This window comes from Panthera pardus, unplaced genomic scaffold (genome assembly GCF_024362965.1).
Source record: "Panthera pardus isolate Hobbes unplaced genomic scaffold, ASM2436296v1 HiC_scaffold_3, whole genome shotgun sequence".
NCBI lineage: Eukaryota > Metazoa > Chordata > Mammalia > Carnivora > Felidae > Panthera > Panthera pardus.
The window spans coordinates 31,210,747-31,229,672 of record NW_026526876.1 but is presented as its reverse complement, the minus strand read 5'-3'; the positions used below and the strand labels follow the sequence as shown (position 1 = coordinate 31,229,672).

The 18,926-nt window shown below is 53.2% G+C and overlaps 1 protein-coding gene and 1 long non-coding RNA gene across 6 annotated transcripts in view; one reads left to right on the top strand and one right to left on the bottom strand.

Annotated features, from left to right (window-relative positions):
• DBF4B (DBF4 zinc finger B) overlaps positions 1 to 18,714 on the top strand; it is a 58,588-nt gene extending 39,874 nt beyond the window's left edge. For 3 of the 5 annotated variants that reach the window (XM_019434775.2, XM_019434776.2, XM_019434777.2), the window contains exons 6-13: positions 775 to 862; positions 3,411 to 3,487; positions 5,150 to 5,183; positions 6,633 to 6,678; positions 9,210 to 9,326; positions 12,101 to 12,209; positions 12,336 to 12,460; positions 13,265 to 15,351. In XM_019434775.2, the coding sequence (XP_019290320.2) occupies positions 775 to 862; positions 3,411 to 3,487; positions 5,150 to 5,183; positions 6,633 to 6,678; positions 9,210 to 9,326; positions 12,101 to 12,209; positions 12,336 to 12,460; positions 13,265 to 13,940 (1,272 nt within the window). In that variant the 3' untranslated portion in view covers positions 13,941 to 15,351. Of the gene's footprint in view, positions 1 to 774; positions 863 to 3,410; positions 3,488 to 5,149; positions 5,184 to 6,632; positions 6,683 to 9,209; positions 9,327 to 12,100; positions 12,210 to 12,335; positions 12,461 to 13,264; positions 15,352 to 18,396 lie in introns of those variants that run through there. The other 2 variants (XM_053892948.1, XM_053892947.1) reach the window with 2 other exon arrangements.
• Positions 1 to 18,926, bottom strand: part of LOC128774256 (uncharacterized) — a 113,128-nt gene that overhangs the window by 26,385 nt on the left and 67,817 nt on the right. The window lies entirely within an intron of this gene.

Sequence of the window (18,926 nt, the reverse complement as noted above, 5' to 3'; positions counted from 1 at the left end):
GTGAGCGGAGGGGGGCGGGCTGCAGGTGGCCGTCTCTGGCACAGGGGAGGATCTAACCTTTCTTAGGAGGGGCTTCTGAAGTACTGACACAGAACGCACAACCTGTGAGACGTACCGTCCTTCTTTTCTTCTTCCAAATGAGGAAGTAGAGCTCAGAGAAGTTCAGTGATTTGTCCAGGGTCGCCCAGGGTGGCGGTGGTAGAGCCCAGATTTGACTCGCTAATCCTTCCAACACCAGAGCCTAGCACGAGCACCTTGGAGGGGATGCCGCGCTGCACATAAGCCGGACTTTGTGCATCTTTTAGCAGTTTATCCCTTTTGTGGGACCCAGAGCCGTGAAAGTGAAGCAGCGGGGGGAGGAGTTCAGGTGATCTCGGGAGCACAGTGGGTAAAGTGGCATCGAGAAGGGGGCGCAGGCTGTGGCGGGGGAAGGCCGTGTGCCGTCCTGGGGCAGCAGGGCAGGAACGGCCTGAGGCCAGCACAGCTTCCTGCTTGATGATGGTGACGGTCGGGTCGGTCGGTCACCGGTATTTATTGTGAGAGCTTTCCTCCCAGAGGCCCTCCTGACAGCTCTCTGGGAAGCCTGTGCTGCTTCCTGGTCACAAGTGCCTGGAGCAGCCGCCCGCGCCTCCCGCTGTGGCCAGCGCTTGTGGAGGAGAGGGTCTTTCAGGGGACTGGGGTAGACTCTCCCGTAACGTCTCTTCACGGGGTGCCTCAGAGCCGCTCAGGCCTTGGGGAGTCTCTTGCTCCTGCCTGACTGCTTTGTCTTCCCAGGGGAGCAGCAGCGGAGGAGGTGGCGGGAGCAGCAACAGTCTCCTGACCAGTGCCCGCTCCTGGGGAGTGAGGATCCTGCATGTGGACGGTACCGTTTCTGCCCAGGGCTTCTGGAGAGGGGTGTTGGTGACTGACTGGGAACATCCGCTTTTAGAGGGATGTCAGCCAGTATGAGCTAGCTGAAAGCCGAATGTACCCACTCATCATGTGGCCCCACAGCAGTGGGGGGTGTGGAGACCAGCAGTAGTCCTGGCAGGTGCTCGGTCCTAGCACCTAGGACGGTGCTGCTTTGTGGAACGCCCTACAGCTCTCCTCAAGCTGGTGTGATGACCCTTTTCACAAACCGGAAACCCTCCTGGTAGCCACAGCCACTTACCAGCTGTGACTCTGTGCTAGGAGTGAGCTCAAGTCAGTCCCCACTGCAGTCGTTTGTCCATTGTACAGATGAGGTAATTGAGCCTTAGATGTTAAGTGAATTACCCATAGTTTCATCAGAAGTGAGGGGTGTGTGGGGCGCCTGGGTGGCTCAGTCGGTTGAGTGTCCAACTTCGGCTCAGGTCATGATCTCACAGTCTGCGAGTTCGAGCCCCGCGTCAGGCTCTGTGCCAACAGCTCGGAGCCTGGAGCCTGTTTCGGATTCTGTGTCTCCCTCTCTCTCTGCCCCTCCCCTGTTCATGCTCTGTCTCTCTCTGTCTCAAAAAAATAAATAAACGTTAAAAAAAAAATAGTCATATAAAAAAGAAGTGAGGGGTGTGGCCCACATTCCAACCTAGTTTGACCTGACTAAATTTCATGTGCTTTCAGGGAGCCTCTCTGGCTCTGTGGGTAGGGCATGCAACTCTTTGATCTTGGGGGTGTGAGTTCGAGGCCCACATTTGGTGTAACCTCTAATTTCTTAAAATTATTTTTATACAGGGGCACCTGGGTGGCTCAGTCGGTTAAGCATCTGACTTCGACTCAGGGCATGATCTCACGGTCCGTGAGTTCGAGCCCCGCGTCAGGCTCTGTGCTGACAGCTCGGAGCCTGGAGCCTGTTTCAGATTCTGTGTCTCCCTCTCTCTCTGGCCCTCCCCCGTTCATGCTCTGTCTCTCTCTGTCTCAAAAATAAATAAACGTTTAAAAAAAAAATTATTTTTATACAAAATTTTAACTAAAAACATTTTTTTTTTAAATAAAATCTTAAACTTTTTTCGTGGGGCGTCTGGGTGGCTCAGTCGGTTAAGTGGCCGACTTCGGCTCAGGTCATGATTTCGCGGTCCGTGAGTTCGAGCCCCGAGTCGGGCTCTGTGCTGACAGCTCAGAGCCTGGAGCCTGTTTCAGATTCTGTGTCTCCCTCTCTCTGACCCTCCCCCGTTCATGCTCTGTCTCTCTCTGTCTCAAAAATAAATAAACGTTAAAAAAAAATTAAAAAAAAAAAAAAAGAAACTTTTTTCTTATTTATGTAGGGCTTCCTCGCTGTAACCACCTGTTTGCAGGCTGTAATAAATTTACATTAGAATAGCTATCCTAGGGGCAACTTGAGTGGCTCAGTTGGTTAAGCAACTCGTCCCAGGTCATCATCTCATGGTTCCTGAGATCGAGCACTGCACGTTGGGCTCTGTGCTGACAGCACAGAGCCTGCTTGGGATCATATCACACTCTCTCTCTCTCTCTCTCTCTCTCTCTCTCTGTTTCTCTCTCTCTCTCTCTCTCTCTCTCTCTCTCTCTCTCACCCTCTCTATCCCTCTCCCTCCCTCTCCCCCACCTCCCCTGCTCATGCTTGCTGGCACACACAACATGTGCAGACTCTCTCTGTGTCAATAAATAAACTTTATTTTTTATTTTTTAAGTTTTTATTTATTTTGAGATAGCACTAAGGGGGGAGGGGCAAGGAGAGATTGGGAGAGAGAGAATCCCAAGCAGGCTCTATGTTATCAGCATAGAGCCCGATGTGGAGCTCAAACCCATGAACCATGAGATCATGACCTGAGCTGAAAACAAGAGTCGGATGCTTAACCAACTGAGCCACCCAGGTGCCCCCAAATAAATAAACTTAAAAAAAAAAAAGAATCGGCTGGCAGTGACTGACTCTCACACGCAGCTCCACCTTGAGTCTAGGGTTTTCTCTAATCCATTGTAGGGGGCTGAACCCGATCCAGCCCAAGATCTGCCAGGGCAATAGAAAACTGCTCAGGAAGGTCCTGGTCTGGGATGTGGGGGGCTCCATTGTCACTAGAAAATCAGCCATTTCTGACGTCTAATTTCCTGCCTTCCAGTGTGTTAGGGAAGCTCCTGCTGGGTCTGCCATATACAGCTACATCTGAGTAAGTCACATGACTGGTCTCCCCCCAATGGAAGCAGCTCTTCAGTGGTACCTTAAAGCCCTTGTGAGCCATAAGGCACCTCCTGTTCAAGAGTTGTGTTCAGTACTACAAAACAGAGTGGGGCCAGCTTAGGTACTTTTCCCAGGATAGAGGACCCAGCCCTTTCTTTTATTATCGGCAGGTGCAGAGGTGACACATAGCCAGAAGGTGGCAGGCAAGGCTGGTGTGATCCAGTGGGCCAGGCCAGTGAAAAGTATAGCCCCTGGCCCCAGGAAGGGGCCACGCTGGGGAGATGAGTGGCAGTCTGGCCACAGCCCTCTGTTTCTTCCACAGAAATGATGATGCACGTGCAACAGCTGTCTCTTGACGCCTTGCGTGTGAAGAAACAGGGGCCAAAGAAGAAGCCAGAGGTAAGTCGTCCTGCTGAACTGAAAGGAAATAGATGGTTTGTAAACAGTGAGTCTGTGACAACTTTGGTAAATCAGTGCCCCGTGCAGCCGTGTGTTCTTGGCCATCCTGGATCATGTACAAGAAGTGCAGCCTCTCAGCACACCCCTGATGTCCACAGCCCCCCATTGCCCTGTTCCCTCTTCCCTGTGTTACCTACAGATCTCCCGTGGTATACTGAGGCATTCACCGTGGCCTAGGCCGGGGACTGCCTGTGGGTAGTCCTGGCCTAGATAAAACATAAATGATCATGGCCTGCTGGCCAGGCTGCTGTTCCGGGGACAGCTCTTGGCCAGGGATGAGCCTGCAGATTGCATGGGTGGGGGCAGGGGATGTTGTGGTTTGAAATAGCTGTCACCTTCCAAATTCTTATTTGGCTTTTCCTTCCTTTGCTGGAGTTGGAACTGTGTGTACCACACACCAAAACCCAGGCTGATTTTTAAAGTCACGGTGTCTTCATCCAGCCTAAATCTGAGAAAGGATTAAGCCTTGCAGGTTCACCCAGGGCCTGGCACCCAGGAATAGGACCAACAGTGGTAGTAGACCACAGCCATACCAGATGGAACCTCTGCCTCAGCTCCCCTTGCTCCACACCCTCTGGTCTGGGAGTCTTCGGGGTTTTGCTGCTGCTATTAAATAGATTTTCATTGTTCACAATTCAAAAGGTTATGCAATGAGTCTCTCTCCCCTGCGACTTCTCTTCCCCAGCCACCAAGCTCCCTCCCTGAGATAAACAGTGCAAACAGTTTTTCAGGTTTCCTTCCAGGATCCGTGCATGTACAAACAGATATGTCAAAGTCCCCCCCCCCCTTTATGCAAATGCACAGTATTTTTACTTTGCTTTGTTCACTTAATAATCTATTTTGTAGATACTTAGGGATCTTCCAGAGTGAGTTCTGGGTGCAGTCTGCTGATGTTTGAGGAAATATGGAAGCTGCTTTGGGTCATGTTTGCCCTGGAGGTGTGGGCTAGAGAATCCTAATCTCACTGGGCCCAGAGGCACAGACAGTCATGGACCCACTAGATCTCTCCTGCCCGCCCCCACCCCAATTCTACCTGATTTCTTACATTTTTCCATTTAATTTGTAATATTAGTTTGACCTTGGCCTAAACGTTGGTCTTGACCAAGAGAGTCCTAATACACAAGACAGGGCACAGGAAGGCAAGAGGCAGTCTCTTTACACTTGTCCTGTAAGCTGATCTGGGATGCCAGCAGTGCCTAGGAAATGCAAGCTGCCATTTAGTGAGCACCTGCTCTGCATCAGTCTATTACCTACTTTCTTTGCGTTTGTGCCACATCGGCCAGGTAGGGAGGTGCTTGTCACACCCCGGGTGGCACAGCTCCACTTGGTGCCCAGGCCTGGGGCTTCTGTGGCTCTTGCTCTTCACTGTCCTGCATTTCCTCCACAAAGTCAGCTGCCACTGAGATGCACACACCGCACTCACCGCTCCTCATGTCCCTGGGGAGGCAGAGGGAGCCGTCCTGTCAAAGTTGGCTCCGCTCAGGGCCCAGCCCATAGCAGGAAGCAAAGTGGGGCAGACTCACAGCGACTCGGCTCACCGGGCCCTCTTCCTCGACCCTCTAGCTCCCTCGCATCCTTAACCTATTTTCCCTTTCCATTTAGGGAACGCGTCCAGCAGAGTCAAGAACGCGGAAAGGTCAGTGTGGTAGCTTTCCTCATCTAATTGCAGTCCCTCCCTCCTAAACGCTTCCCCACGGCTCCCTCTGTGGCAGCATCTGCTCACTTTTCTGCGGCAGGAAGCGAGTCCAGGTTGTGTTGCCCTGTTGTGTTTCCAGGGCCTGAGCTTTGCAGACAGGAGGGCAAGAGAGGGGTATCCGTGAGCAAGTCCAGGGCTGCCCAGCCGGGGCTTTTCCTTGGCGCCAAGACCCCACGCGGCCGCTCTGGCTCCTACATCCCCTGCCTGCTCTGGGCATTAACTGAAGTTCGGCTTCCTTTTCCTTCTGATTCAAGAGCAGTTTGGGGTGGGCAGTTTGACAGCTGCCTACCACTTTCCCAAATGCCAAACTCCCTGAAATTGACAAACAGGCAGATTGACAGCCCGGCTCCCAGCCCCTCTTGGACCGCAAGAGAGTTTCTCCCCCTGGATGTTTCTCCCAAAGATGCTCTTTAAGTGGCATTTATTCGTGCACAAGCAGGAGCTAAGAAAAGTCACTTGGCACCTCTCATGTTCAAAATTCAAGGAAATCTGTGGGGGAATTGATTTTAATCACTGTCTGAGTTAATTAGAAAGACAAGAAATCGCCCCCAAAAAGTAATTAATGGGAGCTGCTGCCATGTGAGGAGTGAGGCTGCTTTTTGCTTGGGCGCTGGTGGAGCCTGGAGTGGGTCTGCGAGCTGGGAGGCGCCAGCCTCTGGATGGGGTCTGGGGCTGTTATCTCTGACAGGGCTTTGGTCACTGTGGGAAGTAGAGGTGGTTCTTAATACCTAAGAGGTTTTAGAAACTGTGTGAATAATTAGCTAGTAGAGGATGAATCTCCTGATTAACTGAGCAAATTTGTCTTCCCAGCACCCCTTTGCCCTGTTCATTCAGGAACGAGATTTCACCCTTGATACATTTTTTTTTTACTGCCCTCTGCTGTGATCCCTAAACACTCTTTAGCTCTCTTCCTCCCTGCTTTCCCCCAGAAAACCCAGGATCCTCCTGGAGTGTTCTGCCTGGGAGTGTTCTCGGGCCCCTCAGGATTCTGAGACTCCCAAGAGGAAAGGTCAGGGAAGGACCCAGGGCTTTAAGCAGAAACCAGCTGGGGCTGGGTTCTGCCCCGCAGCCAGGTTTCTGACCTGCGGCTCACAGCCTCCAGAATCCACACACGGGAGGGTCCTGTACCCTGCTTTGGGGCTCGGGGCACCCTGCGGCCTCTCCCCAGTGAGGGAATTCTCTCTCCCAGGGTAGAGGCCGGAGGAGATGGGAATGGGTGTCCTGCCTCAGCCAAATGGAAAGGTGTGCCTCGGGGTGGCGTAGGCTCCCGCTCTGAGCAACTCTTAAACCTTGGCAGAGCCTTACCTCTCTGGCGTTTCCTGTGTGTGTGTGGTGTGGGCCCTGCATCGGAGCCCACAGATGGCTGACGTGTGCGCTTTTTCTTTCCAGTGGCCAGACTGAAGGCACCATTCCTCAAAATTGAAGATGAGAGCAGGCAAGTGGTGGTGGTTGGCGGGGGGGGGGTGGGGGGGCCTCTCCCCTTTCCCTCCCCTCAGACCCACCAGGCCCGCACAGAGGAGAGGTGCTCAGGGGCCCCAAGCTGACATGGGGGTCATGGAGCCCCTCAGCCCTGCACCTTCGTCTTCCCCAGAAACCGCTTTCTCCCCCTGTCATGGAGAAGTCTCCCACAGACCAGGAGGAGCCTCTGAAGGTGGCATTGCACAGGTGGCACTCCTCTTGGTCATGAGTCAGAGGTTAGTGACCCTGTGTGTGAATTACCTCTTTCTAATGCTCTGCTTTTATGAGCACATGATGTCCCATCCAGGCTCATTACTGCTCCTCGTTTCCCTGTGGGCATACACTGATGCTTAATACCGAATTGTTGCTGGCCCAGGACAGTGCCAGTATGGTCCTCGTGGCCAAAGCCAGGGCTCTTGGGGTGGTGTTGGAGACTCCCTTGTCAAACCACCCTGTACTGGAAGCCTTTCTGGTTGGCTGTGCAAAACCCTTTTTATGACACCTGCTCTCTCATGAGGAGAAAGACTGGCATGAGGAGACTCTACCCTCTTCCTAGTGGGGAAATCAAGGTCAGAGACATTAAGGGACTTGTATACGGCCATTTTGCCAATGAATCTTAGCCCAAGGCCAGAATCCAGATGTCCTGCCTGGTGTCCTTTTCACTCAGCCCTAAATGTCCACCAGTATGGCCCCTTCTTACCTAGAGCAGGAGGGTCACATTGGTTATAATCTATGAGCTGTTAGTCACCTTGGTTATTACTGACTCTTCGATAAGCACTAGATCAAAAACCTGCGAATCTATAATTATCTCAGAGGTTTTTCTTAGGGAGAGGGAGACACAGAATCCAAAGCAGGCTCCAAGCTCTGAGCTGTCAGCACAAAGCCCAATTTGAGCCTCGAACCCACGAACCATAGGATCATGACCTGAGTCAAAGTTGGACACTTAACCCAACTGAGCCACCCAGGTGCCCCTAAAGATTTTTTGTTTTTTGATTTTTAAAGAAAAAGTTCATGTGAACCTAGCAGAGACTCCCAGGACCAGAGCTTTCTGGGTCCCTAAGCCTCAGGCAGGGCAGCTAAAAGACCCGGTGCTGGGAGCCTGGCAAGCCTGTCTACCCTCCAGCTGGACCTAGATTTCCTTCTCAGTACCTGACCACAGTACAGAATTGGCTTTGGTGACCCAAAAATTAGCGGAGGGAACACAGAAAGGTAATGAGGTGCTCTCTCCTTCAGTTCCAGTGGCGGGGGGGTACTTCCCAAACTCAGCCCCTTCACTACCAGTTAAATACAAGTAGCGATGACTCATACACAGCAGCATAAGAGATGCCACCAGTGCCTCAGCGTCTCGCTGCACGTGGCACAGGCGACGTCACTTACTGGAGTGGTGTCCACGTGTTTGTGTGCTCCTGGCATCACAGGCAGGAATGAAGATGAGGTTTCTCGTGGTTCTGTTTATGTGCTCTTCTGAAGCCTTGTAGCTTCACCCACCTCAACTATGCAACCTTCTAACCAGAAACAAAACATTGAGGAGGAAGAAAGAGGGGTACTGGGGTGGTGAAGTGCACCTCCTTCTTCTTAAGGATCCAAGAAGACCCTGTGGGCCACAGGGCTCCCACCATGCCCCGCCCGGGGAACCCATGGCCTGCATTCTCTCCTGGAGTGCCCACTGTTTCAACCAAACATGGTTTCCAAGCCTGGCAGTTCTATGAGCAGGCTTTGCTGAGTATCCACAGATCCCCAGATCTGGTTCTGAAAGTTTCTGGAACATGAGCAACTTTAGGCAAACCACCAAAACAACTCAGTATAGATCTGACTACCCAGAACCTTCACTGTGCTTCTCTTTCCCATTCAGAATACCTCCACTCGGGTGGTACAAAGGAGCAGCCCAGAGCAAAAATGTTCCTCTTCTTGGAATAGGAAAATCACTGTTCTGGTTTAAACCTTCCTCCATTTAGGTCTGTCAGGCTAGAGTCCTCAAACATGGTTTGTTTTATTTATTTTTTAAATACTTTATTTTTAAATAATCTCCACACCCAATGTGGGGCTCAAACTCCCAACCCCAAGATCAAGAGTCGCATGCGCCACTGACTGAGCCAGGCACCCCCTTAAAGGTGGTTCAGGGTCAGGAAGCAAAGTAGAGAGATAGATCACTAGTTGGGAGACATGCCCTGTTGCCTAGTCTTGACCACTCACCAGTCGTGAGCCCTTGGGCAAGTCACAGAACCTTTTGGGCTCCATTTCCTCTTCTGTAAAAATGGGCTAAGAACCACTTGTTCCCATCAGCTCAGATGAGGCAGCGAGGTAAACTGGGCTTTGATGAGTAGACCGGGAGAGCATAAATATTCATCTAACCAGGAAGGCTGGTGAGGGTTTGGTTCTAGAACCGAAAAGATGTGCAGGGGAGTGGCCGTTTTATCAGGATTGGAATTCTAGGGGGTTGGGACTGGCCCCTTTCCTCATCCTATCCTTGCCCCACTGTAGTCAAAATGGAAGTTTTCTGTGTTTCAGGAAGTTTCGTCCTTTCCACCATCAGTTTAAATCCTTTCCTGAAATTTCTTTTCTGGGACCCAAAGATGCAAGCCCTTTTGAGGCCCCGATGACCCTGGGCAGCTCGCATCATACCAGGTGGGTCTTTCTGGTCTGAGTACCAAGGGCTGGTTGCAGGCAAGGTCCTTCCCCTCCAGAGCCTGCTGGTCTGATTTGGGAATGGCCATGTGTTCGCTCCTTAGGCAAAGTCTATTCTGGGAACTTAGCCCAGACCCTAGGAGTCTTCATCCGTTTTACTTGGTGCTTTCCGTCCCTACTGAAGAATTTGACTTGTGTCCAGAGAGCAGTAGACTGGCTTCTAAAAGGTCTACAGACCATCTTTATCAGAGTCCCCTGGGGTCCCATTAAAAAGGCAGGTTCTCATACTCCACACCTACAGAATCACAGTCTCTGATGATGAATCCCCCAAAACTGCATTCCTGTGAGCTCCCAGGTGATTTTTATGCACATCAGAGCTGGAGGCCTTTGGGGCTAAACATCAGGAATAACTAAGGGGCAAGGAATCTGGGGACCTACCGCATTGTGTGGCCCAGAGTGGTTCATAGGCTGTGGGTGTTCTTCCTCCGCAGATGTGTGAGAATGTGAACCTTCACTGAGCAGAGTGCAGCAGGGAGGACTACAGGGAGAGAGTGGCCCAGGGGCGGGGGCAGAAGGGGCGAGCTGGAGAAAATCTGTGGGAGGAAATGTTTAATATTTTTCATTTTTAAATTACTGTATTTTAGTTCCAAATTCAGAAGTTACAGAGGGTTTAAAATGAAAAGTCTGTATTCCACACCTGCCCTCTAATCTCCAGAGTGTGGGTCTGTGTCCAGACGTAGTTTATGTATCCTTTTCTCTTATATAAAGAGTAGCATAACATTGGGCTGTTTCTAGCTTTGTCCACTTGATGTATTCTTTTTTTTTTTTTTTTTTTTAATGTTTATTTATTTTTGAGACAGAGACAGATCGTGAGTGGGGAAAGGGCAGAGAGAGAGGGAGACACAGAATCTGAAACAGGCTCCATGCTCTGAGTTGTCAGCACAGAGCCCGACATGGAGCTCGAACTCACAAACCATGAGATCATGACCTGAGCCAAAGTCGGATGCTTAACCAACTGAGCCACCCAGGCGCCCCCCACTGATGTACTCTAGATTGATTTCCTATTGGTCCCTAGAAAGCATCCTCATTTTTTAATGATTTATTTTTTTTAATGATTTATTTTTTTTAATATATATTTTGTAACATTTATTCATTTTCAAGACACAGAGACAGAGCATGAGTGGGGGAGGGACAGAGAGAGAGGGAGACAATCTGTAGCAGGCCTCAGGCCCTGAGCTGTCAGCACAGAGCCCGATGCAGGGCTCGAACTCACGGAGCACAAGATCATGACCTAACCTGAAGTCTGACGCTTAACCGACTGAACCACCCAGGCACCCCAATGATTTATTTATTTTTGAGAGAGTCGGGGGGACAGAGGATCTGAAACCAACTCTGCTGGGCTGATAGCAGTGAGCCCAATGTGGGACTTGAACTTCAAGAACCGTGAGATCATGACCTGAGCTGAAATGGGAGCCTCAACCAACTGAGCCACCCAGGCGCCCCCCCCCCCCACTGATGTACTCTAGATTAATTTCCTATTGGTCCCTAGAAAGCATCCTCATTCTCTTCTGTGGCTTCAGTGTCTTCCATTGTGTGGTCTTACAGTATTTTATTTAACCAGTCTCTTACTGATGGATGCTTAGATTATTTCCAGGCTTTTGCTATTATAAATAATGCTATAGTGAATAGTCTTACGCAGAGTAAATTTGTAGAATAAATTCCTAAAAGCGGAGGTGCTGGGTCAAAGGGTACCTGCATTTATAATGTTGATAAATGCAGCCAAATTGCTCTTCGTGGGGGTGATGCCAGTGTGTGCTCTCACGCCCTGGCCCTGAGCCCATCTCCCCTCTTGCCTTGGCTGGTACAGTGAGCTGTCCGATGTCCTGACCTCTGCCAGTCTGATAGTTTAAAAACTGTATCTTAGTGTAATTTTCATTTTCGTTTTTCTCATTATGAATGAGGTTAAGTAGGTTCATATGTTTGATCATTTGACTCTTTTCATATGAACCTCCTTTATATCTTTTTCCCATTTTTCTTTTGGGTTATTGATCACTTTTCTTATTGATTTGTAAAGAGCCCTTCATGTATTAGGGAAATGAGCCCTATTAGTTATAAATACACCTCCCCCTCCCCTAGTTTGTGATTTATCTTTTATTTACATTTTCTGCCATGCATACATTTTTTTAGATTGCATGTAGTTGAATTTATCAGCTTTTTCCCATGTTTTCTACATTTTGCATCATGCTTAGAAAGTCCTCGGAGAGGGCTGTTTTGGACTTGGTTGAGCTTGCTCATACAGCCAAGCAGCCACTAGAAAGATGGGCCTGAAATTCAGACGAGAAGACACGTTTGAGAAAGAAATTGGAAAGTCCTCAACGAAGGTGGCGTCCATGCAAGGAATAAGCCAGCGTGAGGGAGGAAGCCACCTGAAGCAGGGGAAGGGGACATTCGGGGTAGAGGAGGTTGGGGGCAGTATGGTGCCCTCACTACCACTGAGGCCCTTTGATTCTACAGGTCAGATGAGCCTGGGTTTGAGTGTCAGGCTGGAACTGCCCTAGGAGGCCTTTTTGCTGCCCCTGGCACACGCCCTCACCTATGGTTTGAGATGCGTGGGCAGGGACCGGACAGGGTCCCCTCTGAGAGGTCTCGCCTTCCTCGTTGCCTGGATGGGAGGTGCAAAGTGTAGGCAGGTCTGCCTGACTGTTCTGGTCCTTCCCTCCGAGGGCCCCAACAGTGACTGCTTTCCCCCACCCCCACCCAATGCTTTCCCCCAGAGAACCCAAGGACCGAGAGCCAAGCCGGCGATTGGCCACCCGCACCCCACCCAGGAGAAGGAAGGGCTTCTGTGAGTGCTGTCAAGAGGCCTTTGAAGAGCTCCACGCGGTGAGCCTTCCCTGCCAAGCAGCTGCTCCCAGGCTGCTCTGACCGTGCTTTTCCTACCCGCCTCCACCCCACTCGCACCTCACCCTGGCCTTGACTAATGCCCTGTGCCCCTCTCACCCCGGGCAGCATCTCCAGAGTGCCCAGCACCGGGGCTTTGCCCTAGAAGCCCACCCGTATGCAGAAGTCGATCGGGTCATTGCCCAGCTCGGCCACAGCTTTGCTGACACCCCCTCGCAGGCCAACCTCCCCAGGTGAGCACCCTGAGCGGCCCTGCTGGCATGGTGGGCGCTGCCGTGTCCTCACCATCCTGCTGCTGCCCACTCCAGAGGGGAAGGAGCCAAATAGGACCAGGGATTGGTGGAGGTTGGAAGCCCTCCATTTGTGGCTTCAGCTGATGGAGACTGGGCCAGATCAGCACATGGCTCCCATCCTCATGCATAGCCATCGCCATGGTTGTGTGGGTAGGGAGGGCAGCTCAGCAGTGGCTGCTCCTGGCATGTGCCTGCTGATGTCCCTGTGTGGCCTTCTAAAAGTTGCGAGGGGGATTCCTGGGTTCCTCCCAGATAGGTAAGATGCAGTATCTTTCAGCCTCTCTGTAAGTTACCCCCAGAAAGGATTGCAGGGGGATCTCCAGCCCAGCTTTCTCTGCTGCCACCAGCTCGCTGTGGCTTCTTTCCTCTTGACCCAAGTCTTCACCTCCCCGGGCTCAGCTTGGAGAGCCAGGCTCAGTGCTGCATTCTCCAGCCGCCAAAGGGCACAGCCTCTGCTGTGGAATTATTAAATGGAACAGCCTCTAACCTGTTCCTCTGGCCAGCCCTGACCACAGGCCACAGAGCCAAAAGAGACGCAGACAGCACTGGCCGCTATTGCAGGGCAGCCCGAGAGCAAGCCTCTCACAGAGCCCCAGAGCGGGCCGTTCTCTTCATGCCAAAACTGAGAAGGGTAGTGCCATGCATGCCCCACCCACACCCTGCCCTCAGCCCTGACCCAGAAAGATCCCGACTTGCCACCTGCTCTGGAGTTGAGCCCTGAGGCCCAATGTTTCTGTCCCGCAGGCAGCCAGGCTCCCCGTGTTCAGATCGTGACCTGCTGTGTCCTGAGACTCCGCCTCCTAGCCAGCCCTGCCATCCCAGGGCAGCATCTCCCAGGATGAAAGAGGAAGACGAGCATCAGGCCCCAGGCACTCCAGAGCAGGATGGGACGGTGGGCAGCATGAAGGCAACCGATGAACCTGTGGGGGCTGGTGAGATGCTGGGACCAGTAGCAAGCTGCCAGGAGCTGGGAGGGTCAGTTCATGTCATTGCAGACCCCCCAGAGACACCAGTGTCCAGGAGCCCTGCACACCAGAGCCTCTTGACAAGCTCTGGTTCTACAGAACTCTCTGGCTCGGATGTCGCACTTTTTGGCCACAAGCGGAAGATTCGGCTCCCCAGTGGCAATCCTGAAAAGAGGTCAGGGGTCTCCCGGCCACAGGCCTCATTCTTTGTTCCAAGAGCCACCAGCCCTTGTGGCGCCAGGACAGCCAGTGGCGGGCACCCCCTCTTCCTTCCCCCTCCTGATTGTGAGCACAGGCCTCTGGCCCCTCTCCTCCCCTGGTGCCACCCACAGACCTGCCTCCCCCTCCCCACAGATGGGCCAGCAGAGTGCTGGGCCACACAGCCCCCTTGGCCAGGGGAGGACAGCCCCCTGGGATCTGAGGATTCTGAGTGTGCCGCCCCTGGCCCTGGCTGACCAGCTCCCTAGCTGCCCTGTGGCTCCAGGCCAGCTGTCAGCCCACCTGCACTCAGCAGCTGACGTGCAGCCTGCAGGAAGACCCGCAGAGAGCCCGTCTACCTCTGTCCCCTGCTCTCAGCCAGCGGGGGAGCCAGCTGCTCCCAATGGTTCTGGGCCTCCCAGCCTCCCTGTCTCAGCCCTAGCCCAGTGCCAGCAGAGAACTGATACCATGAGTCTCCTGGGGCACGCAGTAGCTCTCTACTTGAGGGCCAGATACACAGAAGTTATACTCTGCTGAGTGCTGCACAGCCAGCAGGGGCCAGACCAAGCACAGGGAGGACAGCACCTCAGGGCCTCCCCACCAGAGCCAGAAGAGCCGCTGGCCTGGACTTTGAAGTCCAAGAGAACAGCAGTTGTCATGTCCAAGCTCTGTAGGCTCGACAGAGCCAGTCCTCCCACTCACTGGGTCTTAGGTTAGGACCAAGAGAGTCTGGGCTGGGGGCTGCCCTCTACCCCTTCCTCCAGCCAGCTCCCTGACCAGGCAGCAATCTGATGGTCTTGCTCATCCCTGCCAGCTGCCCACACCAGGAGGCAGAGGCAAGGTTGGCATAGGGAGGGACCACAAAGGATCTAGAACGGCAGGAGCCCTGGCCTGGCTTCCTGTCCCTCTGAAGGCACTTGCCTCTTGCAGAGCCGAGTTTTGGTGTTCCCCACCCCCACCCCAGCCTCCTTTCCCAGGAGCATGTGGCTCTCCTGCTTTCTGAAATGCCTGTTTGTCCCCTCCCCCAGCCCCCCACGCTCGTGCACACAGATCCTCAGGAACATACGAAGCAGAGGAGGGGCTGGGCTGCAGCACCTCCAGAGCTCCCTCGCCCCCCTGCATTTGGTGGGAGCCTGGTGCTGAAATGACCTTTCTCCTGAGCCCAGGATATGGCCAGAGCCCCCTCTGGGGACCCCTCTGCTCTTCCCTGGCTGCCCTCTGCCATTTCTGCTCTTCCAGAGTCGGGATTCACCTGCCAACTTCTGCATCACCCTCTTCTCTCCCTCCTTCCCCAAGGACCTCCCCCCATTTCTTTCAGCCAAGCCATTAATCTGGAGACGAGATGGGTTTGCTATTGATTCTTTGGCCACTTTTTTTTTTTTTTACATTTTGTGCTGTGGTTCTTCTCACCCTTCTCTGCGTCTGTGTGTTTGTTTCTTTAAATGTTGAAGCTACAAGAAGCCTGGTGCTATTCTGTGTCTCATTTTGGAGGAAGAAAGGGGGGCCTCGCTGTGGGTGAGGACCTGAGTTGTTAGTTTGGAAATAGAGCAACTGTGTGTACAACCCTCATAGAGGTCATGTTTGGCCTTTTTATGCCATTCCTGTTAAATTTCACAATCAATCTTGGTTCAGGAACTGTAAATAAATTTGTTAATAACAAATAGCAAAGGGATAGGGCTGGAATGCAGTGTGTCAGGCCTTGATGTGCCCTCCAGTGACCCAAAGCAGGACTCAAGCCCAGCAGATATGGACAGAGTAAGTGGATGGCCAGATAGGAGCCCCCTGCAAGTGGGAGAGCGTATGTCACAGCCCCTGAGGGCCGAGGGGAGGTCAGGCGGCATCTGTCCAGTCTCTGGTCACTCATTTGGCTCTGCTGCTAAAGGGGGCCCCAGGAGACCTGAGGCCGGACAGATGGGTGCTGCCCTCAGTGGCTCCTTGGCATGGGGACTATTCAAACCCCTTCCACTCCTCCGCAGACGACCTTGACTCAGACTCCACAGGCACTGCTTCTCCTTGCTCCTGATCCCCTTTCCACATCCAACTCCTACAAAGGAAGCGGTGTCCTTCCTTCCTGTCACTGTCCCTGCTCTCCAGTCCACCCAGCCAGCCTCGTCAAATTCCTTTTCTTGGGTTTGCCATCTCTTCCCTCTGCCCTAAAACTCCATCCTGGAAAACACTTGCATTGATTCAGCAGGCTCCCCCCACTGTTCTCCAGCTCCTTCCTGCGGTCTACAGCCACTGCCTCCATGTCTGCACCTTCTTGCCCTTCCAAACCCGCGGAGACTCTGCCTGAAGCGCTCCACTGGGCTTGTCCCTTCCAAGGTCACCGCATAACCTGATAGTTCTCAAAGGCAGATTCACTTTCTCCTTTTCCACCTTGAAACCTGGCTCCCTTGCTCGACCCCACTCTAGCCTGGTGCTCCCCTCCCCCAGCCTCTGCCCTCTTGTACCAGCCACTTTCAGCACAAACCTCAAATGTCTGCCGAGTCAGTTCCTAGAGCCCTAACCAGCCCTCTAACACCCCTGCTTCCCCAACCTGGGCCTGGGGGACCTTTGTCCTCACCTCTGCACACCTTCACAGATGTGACCTGGGTGGAGAAAGTTCCACCCAGGCTCCTTTTCTGAATTCTCTCCACCTGTGCAAGGTGGGAAGGCAGGGAATCTAGCCACACCCTGACTTGGTGTGTCTTTGGGGGGTCCCTTTACTAATCTGGGCCTCCGTTTCCTCATCTTTCAGTGAGGGGCTTAGATGACATGACCTTCAAAAGTCCTTTCCAATAATAAAATGCCCTGATGGCCACCGGCTCCCTTAGATCCTTCTGTCCTTGCCACCACCACAGACCTACTTACCCAAAAACTTGTTCCTCCTTCCAAGACCGGCTCCCCTTCCCACTTTGTCCTGCGCCTCTCCTGGCGCCCTCTACCTCAGCTTCTCCCATCAGGCTGAGGTCCTCCTGGCCACTCTCCCTGATGCCCCATCCTCTCCTTACAGCCACCCTATCTCCCTGGTCTCTGACACCTCCTGTCCCCAGACCCTGTCCAGCCAGGCTGGTCCCTTGTCTGGCCACCGTGGGCACTCCGGCCCTGAGGCTGCTCTCTGACACTGAGCTGGAATCCCCCTCGACAACAGCAAGGATGCCCTATGGTTCGAGGTCCAGATTCCATACTCTGAGAATCCTATAGTGTGAGTCACACAGGCCTGAGTTCACTTCCCAGTCCTTCCCTTAACTCTGACCTGGGGCAAGGCTTCTGAGATGCTGTTTTCTTAAGCTGAAAAACAGATAATGGTAGTTTCTGCCTTACTAGGAAGTCACAAGAATTAAATCTGGTTATGATGTTATAAACATTCAACAAACTAACTTTTTATCCTCCCCTCCCCTCTGCAACATGTACCTGTGAGGCCTCTCTTTTGGACCTTTCAACAGAGCTCATTTTCACTAATCTCCCACCTCATGACCTATGGCCCTATCTCCTGTGTGTACTTGTGGGTGAAGCTGCTAAGGAGTTCTATGAGATGCCCTGTCCCCAGGCCCCCACTTTTCCAACAACTGGTTCTCCACAACCCGAGAAATCGCATGTGAGGGGGAGAAAGGGGAGTGGGGTGTATGCCGCACACCCCAACCCCGGCATATTGGGCCCTCGGGAGCATGACGACATTTGCGCACTACAAACCTCTCAAAGGATGGATGCCCCTGGGACCCCAGGCTCCTCCAATTCCTCCCTGAGCTTGAGATTGCAGGAAGGGTTCTCAAGGACAACTGAGAGGGGGGAAGGAGCACTAGACTTCCCTCGGGAAAGATCTCATCAGGTGAGGAGAGTGGTTCTTTCCCAGTGGGAAGGACAGGGCACTGGGCTGGGATCTGGGAGGAAGCAGAAGGACTTTCTGGTCCTGATGGTCTGGGCGTTTTCTCTGCTCCCCACCCCTCAGCATCCTGTCAACAGGCAGTCTCTCCATGTGCAGGGTAGAGGGCCCCAAGACCCCAAGCCACAAAGGAGTCCCTTGGGTCTAGGACAAGGGCCAGGAAGCTGTTTTTCTCCATGGCACCTTCAGGGCCACATGGATGGTGTGAGCCCAGATCGAGGGAGCATTTCTGTACACCAGGTGCTGCTCTGAGGATTTGAAGCCAGCCACTCATTTACCCCCTGCAACACTGTCTCGAAGGGGCATTCTAACCCCCATTTCACAGATGAGGAAACCGGCTTGGGGAGGCTGGGAGACCTGCTCAAGGTCACACAGCCCTTAACCAGGACTGGGACATCAGCTGGCTGCCTGAAGCCCTAAGTCCTGCTCTTCACGTGCCCCCACCCTGCCCTCGCCTGGCGTGGCCTCTGCAGCAGGCCTCGAAGCCTGGGCATGGGGCCTGGATAGACTCCGTTGGCAGGAATTCCCACCCACCATGTCTTCCAGGATAGAGTTTTTGGGCAGAGGGAAGGAGAGGGGCCAAGGGCAGCAGACACCCCTCCCTTACCTGCAGCTGCTGGGACTACATCTTGGCCCCACATCAGCCCAGCTTGGCCCCTGTGCAGGAAAATTTGAGGGAAGAACTGGCTGGAGGGCAGGACTTCAGGGAAGGAGGCGCCAGGCCTCTCGGTGGTAAGGGCTCCTGAAGGAGGGCTGGGGGTGGGGACCAGAGCCTAACAGCTCCCTCAGCAAGAGTGAACCAGAGGGTGGCCATCAAGACAGAATAGTGGCCACCAGTCTCTGATTTCCAGAGTCCCGTCCTCCTCCTGGAGCAAACAAGCAATGGGCAGAAGGGACCAAAGTAGCCCTCCATAGCTGTGTACTGGGGTAAGGATTCTCCCAGGGAGCCCCTGGTGTGAAGAGATGCTACCTCCACAGCTCTTGACCTCAGGAGGGAAGGTGGGTGAGAGAAACAGGCAGGCTCCTGTGTGGGAGAGGTGTGAAGCTTGTAGCAGAAGCGACACAGGAGTCACAGGAGTGGGAAGGCGGGACCTCAGCCTCGAGAGTGAGGTGCGCTCAAGGGAGGGTCAAGATACCAGCTGAGCCTGCTCGAAGCGGCCCACCCAAGGGAGAAAAGGGGGCTGTTGGGGGTCATGGGGCCATATAATTGAGCTACCGTGGGAGCTGGCTCAGAACGCCACCAGAGAAGAGCCAGTTTGGGGGCCGGGAAGAACTCTCAACAGGAACCTCAAGGAACCAGAGCCACAGAAAATGGTAGCAATGTGCCTCGACCAGGCCCAGGCCACAGACCGAGCATGCTGTGTGGTCTTGGTCCTGCTGG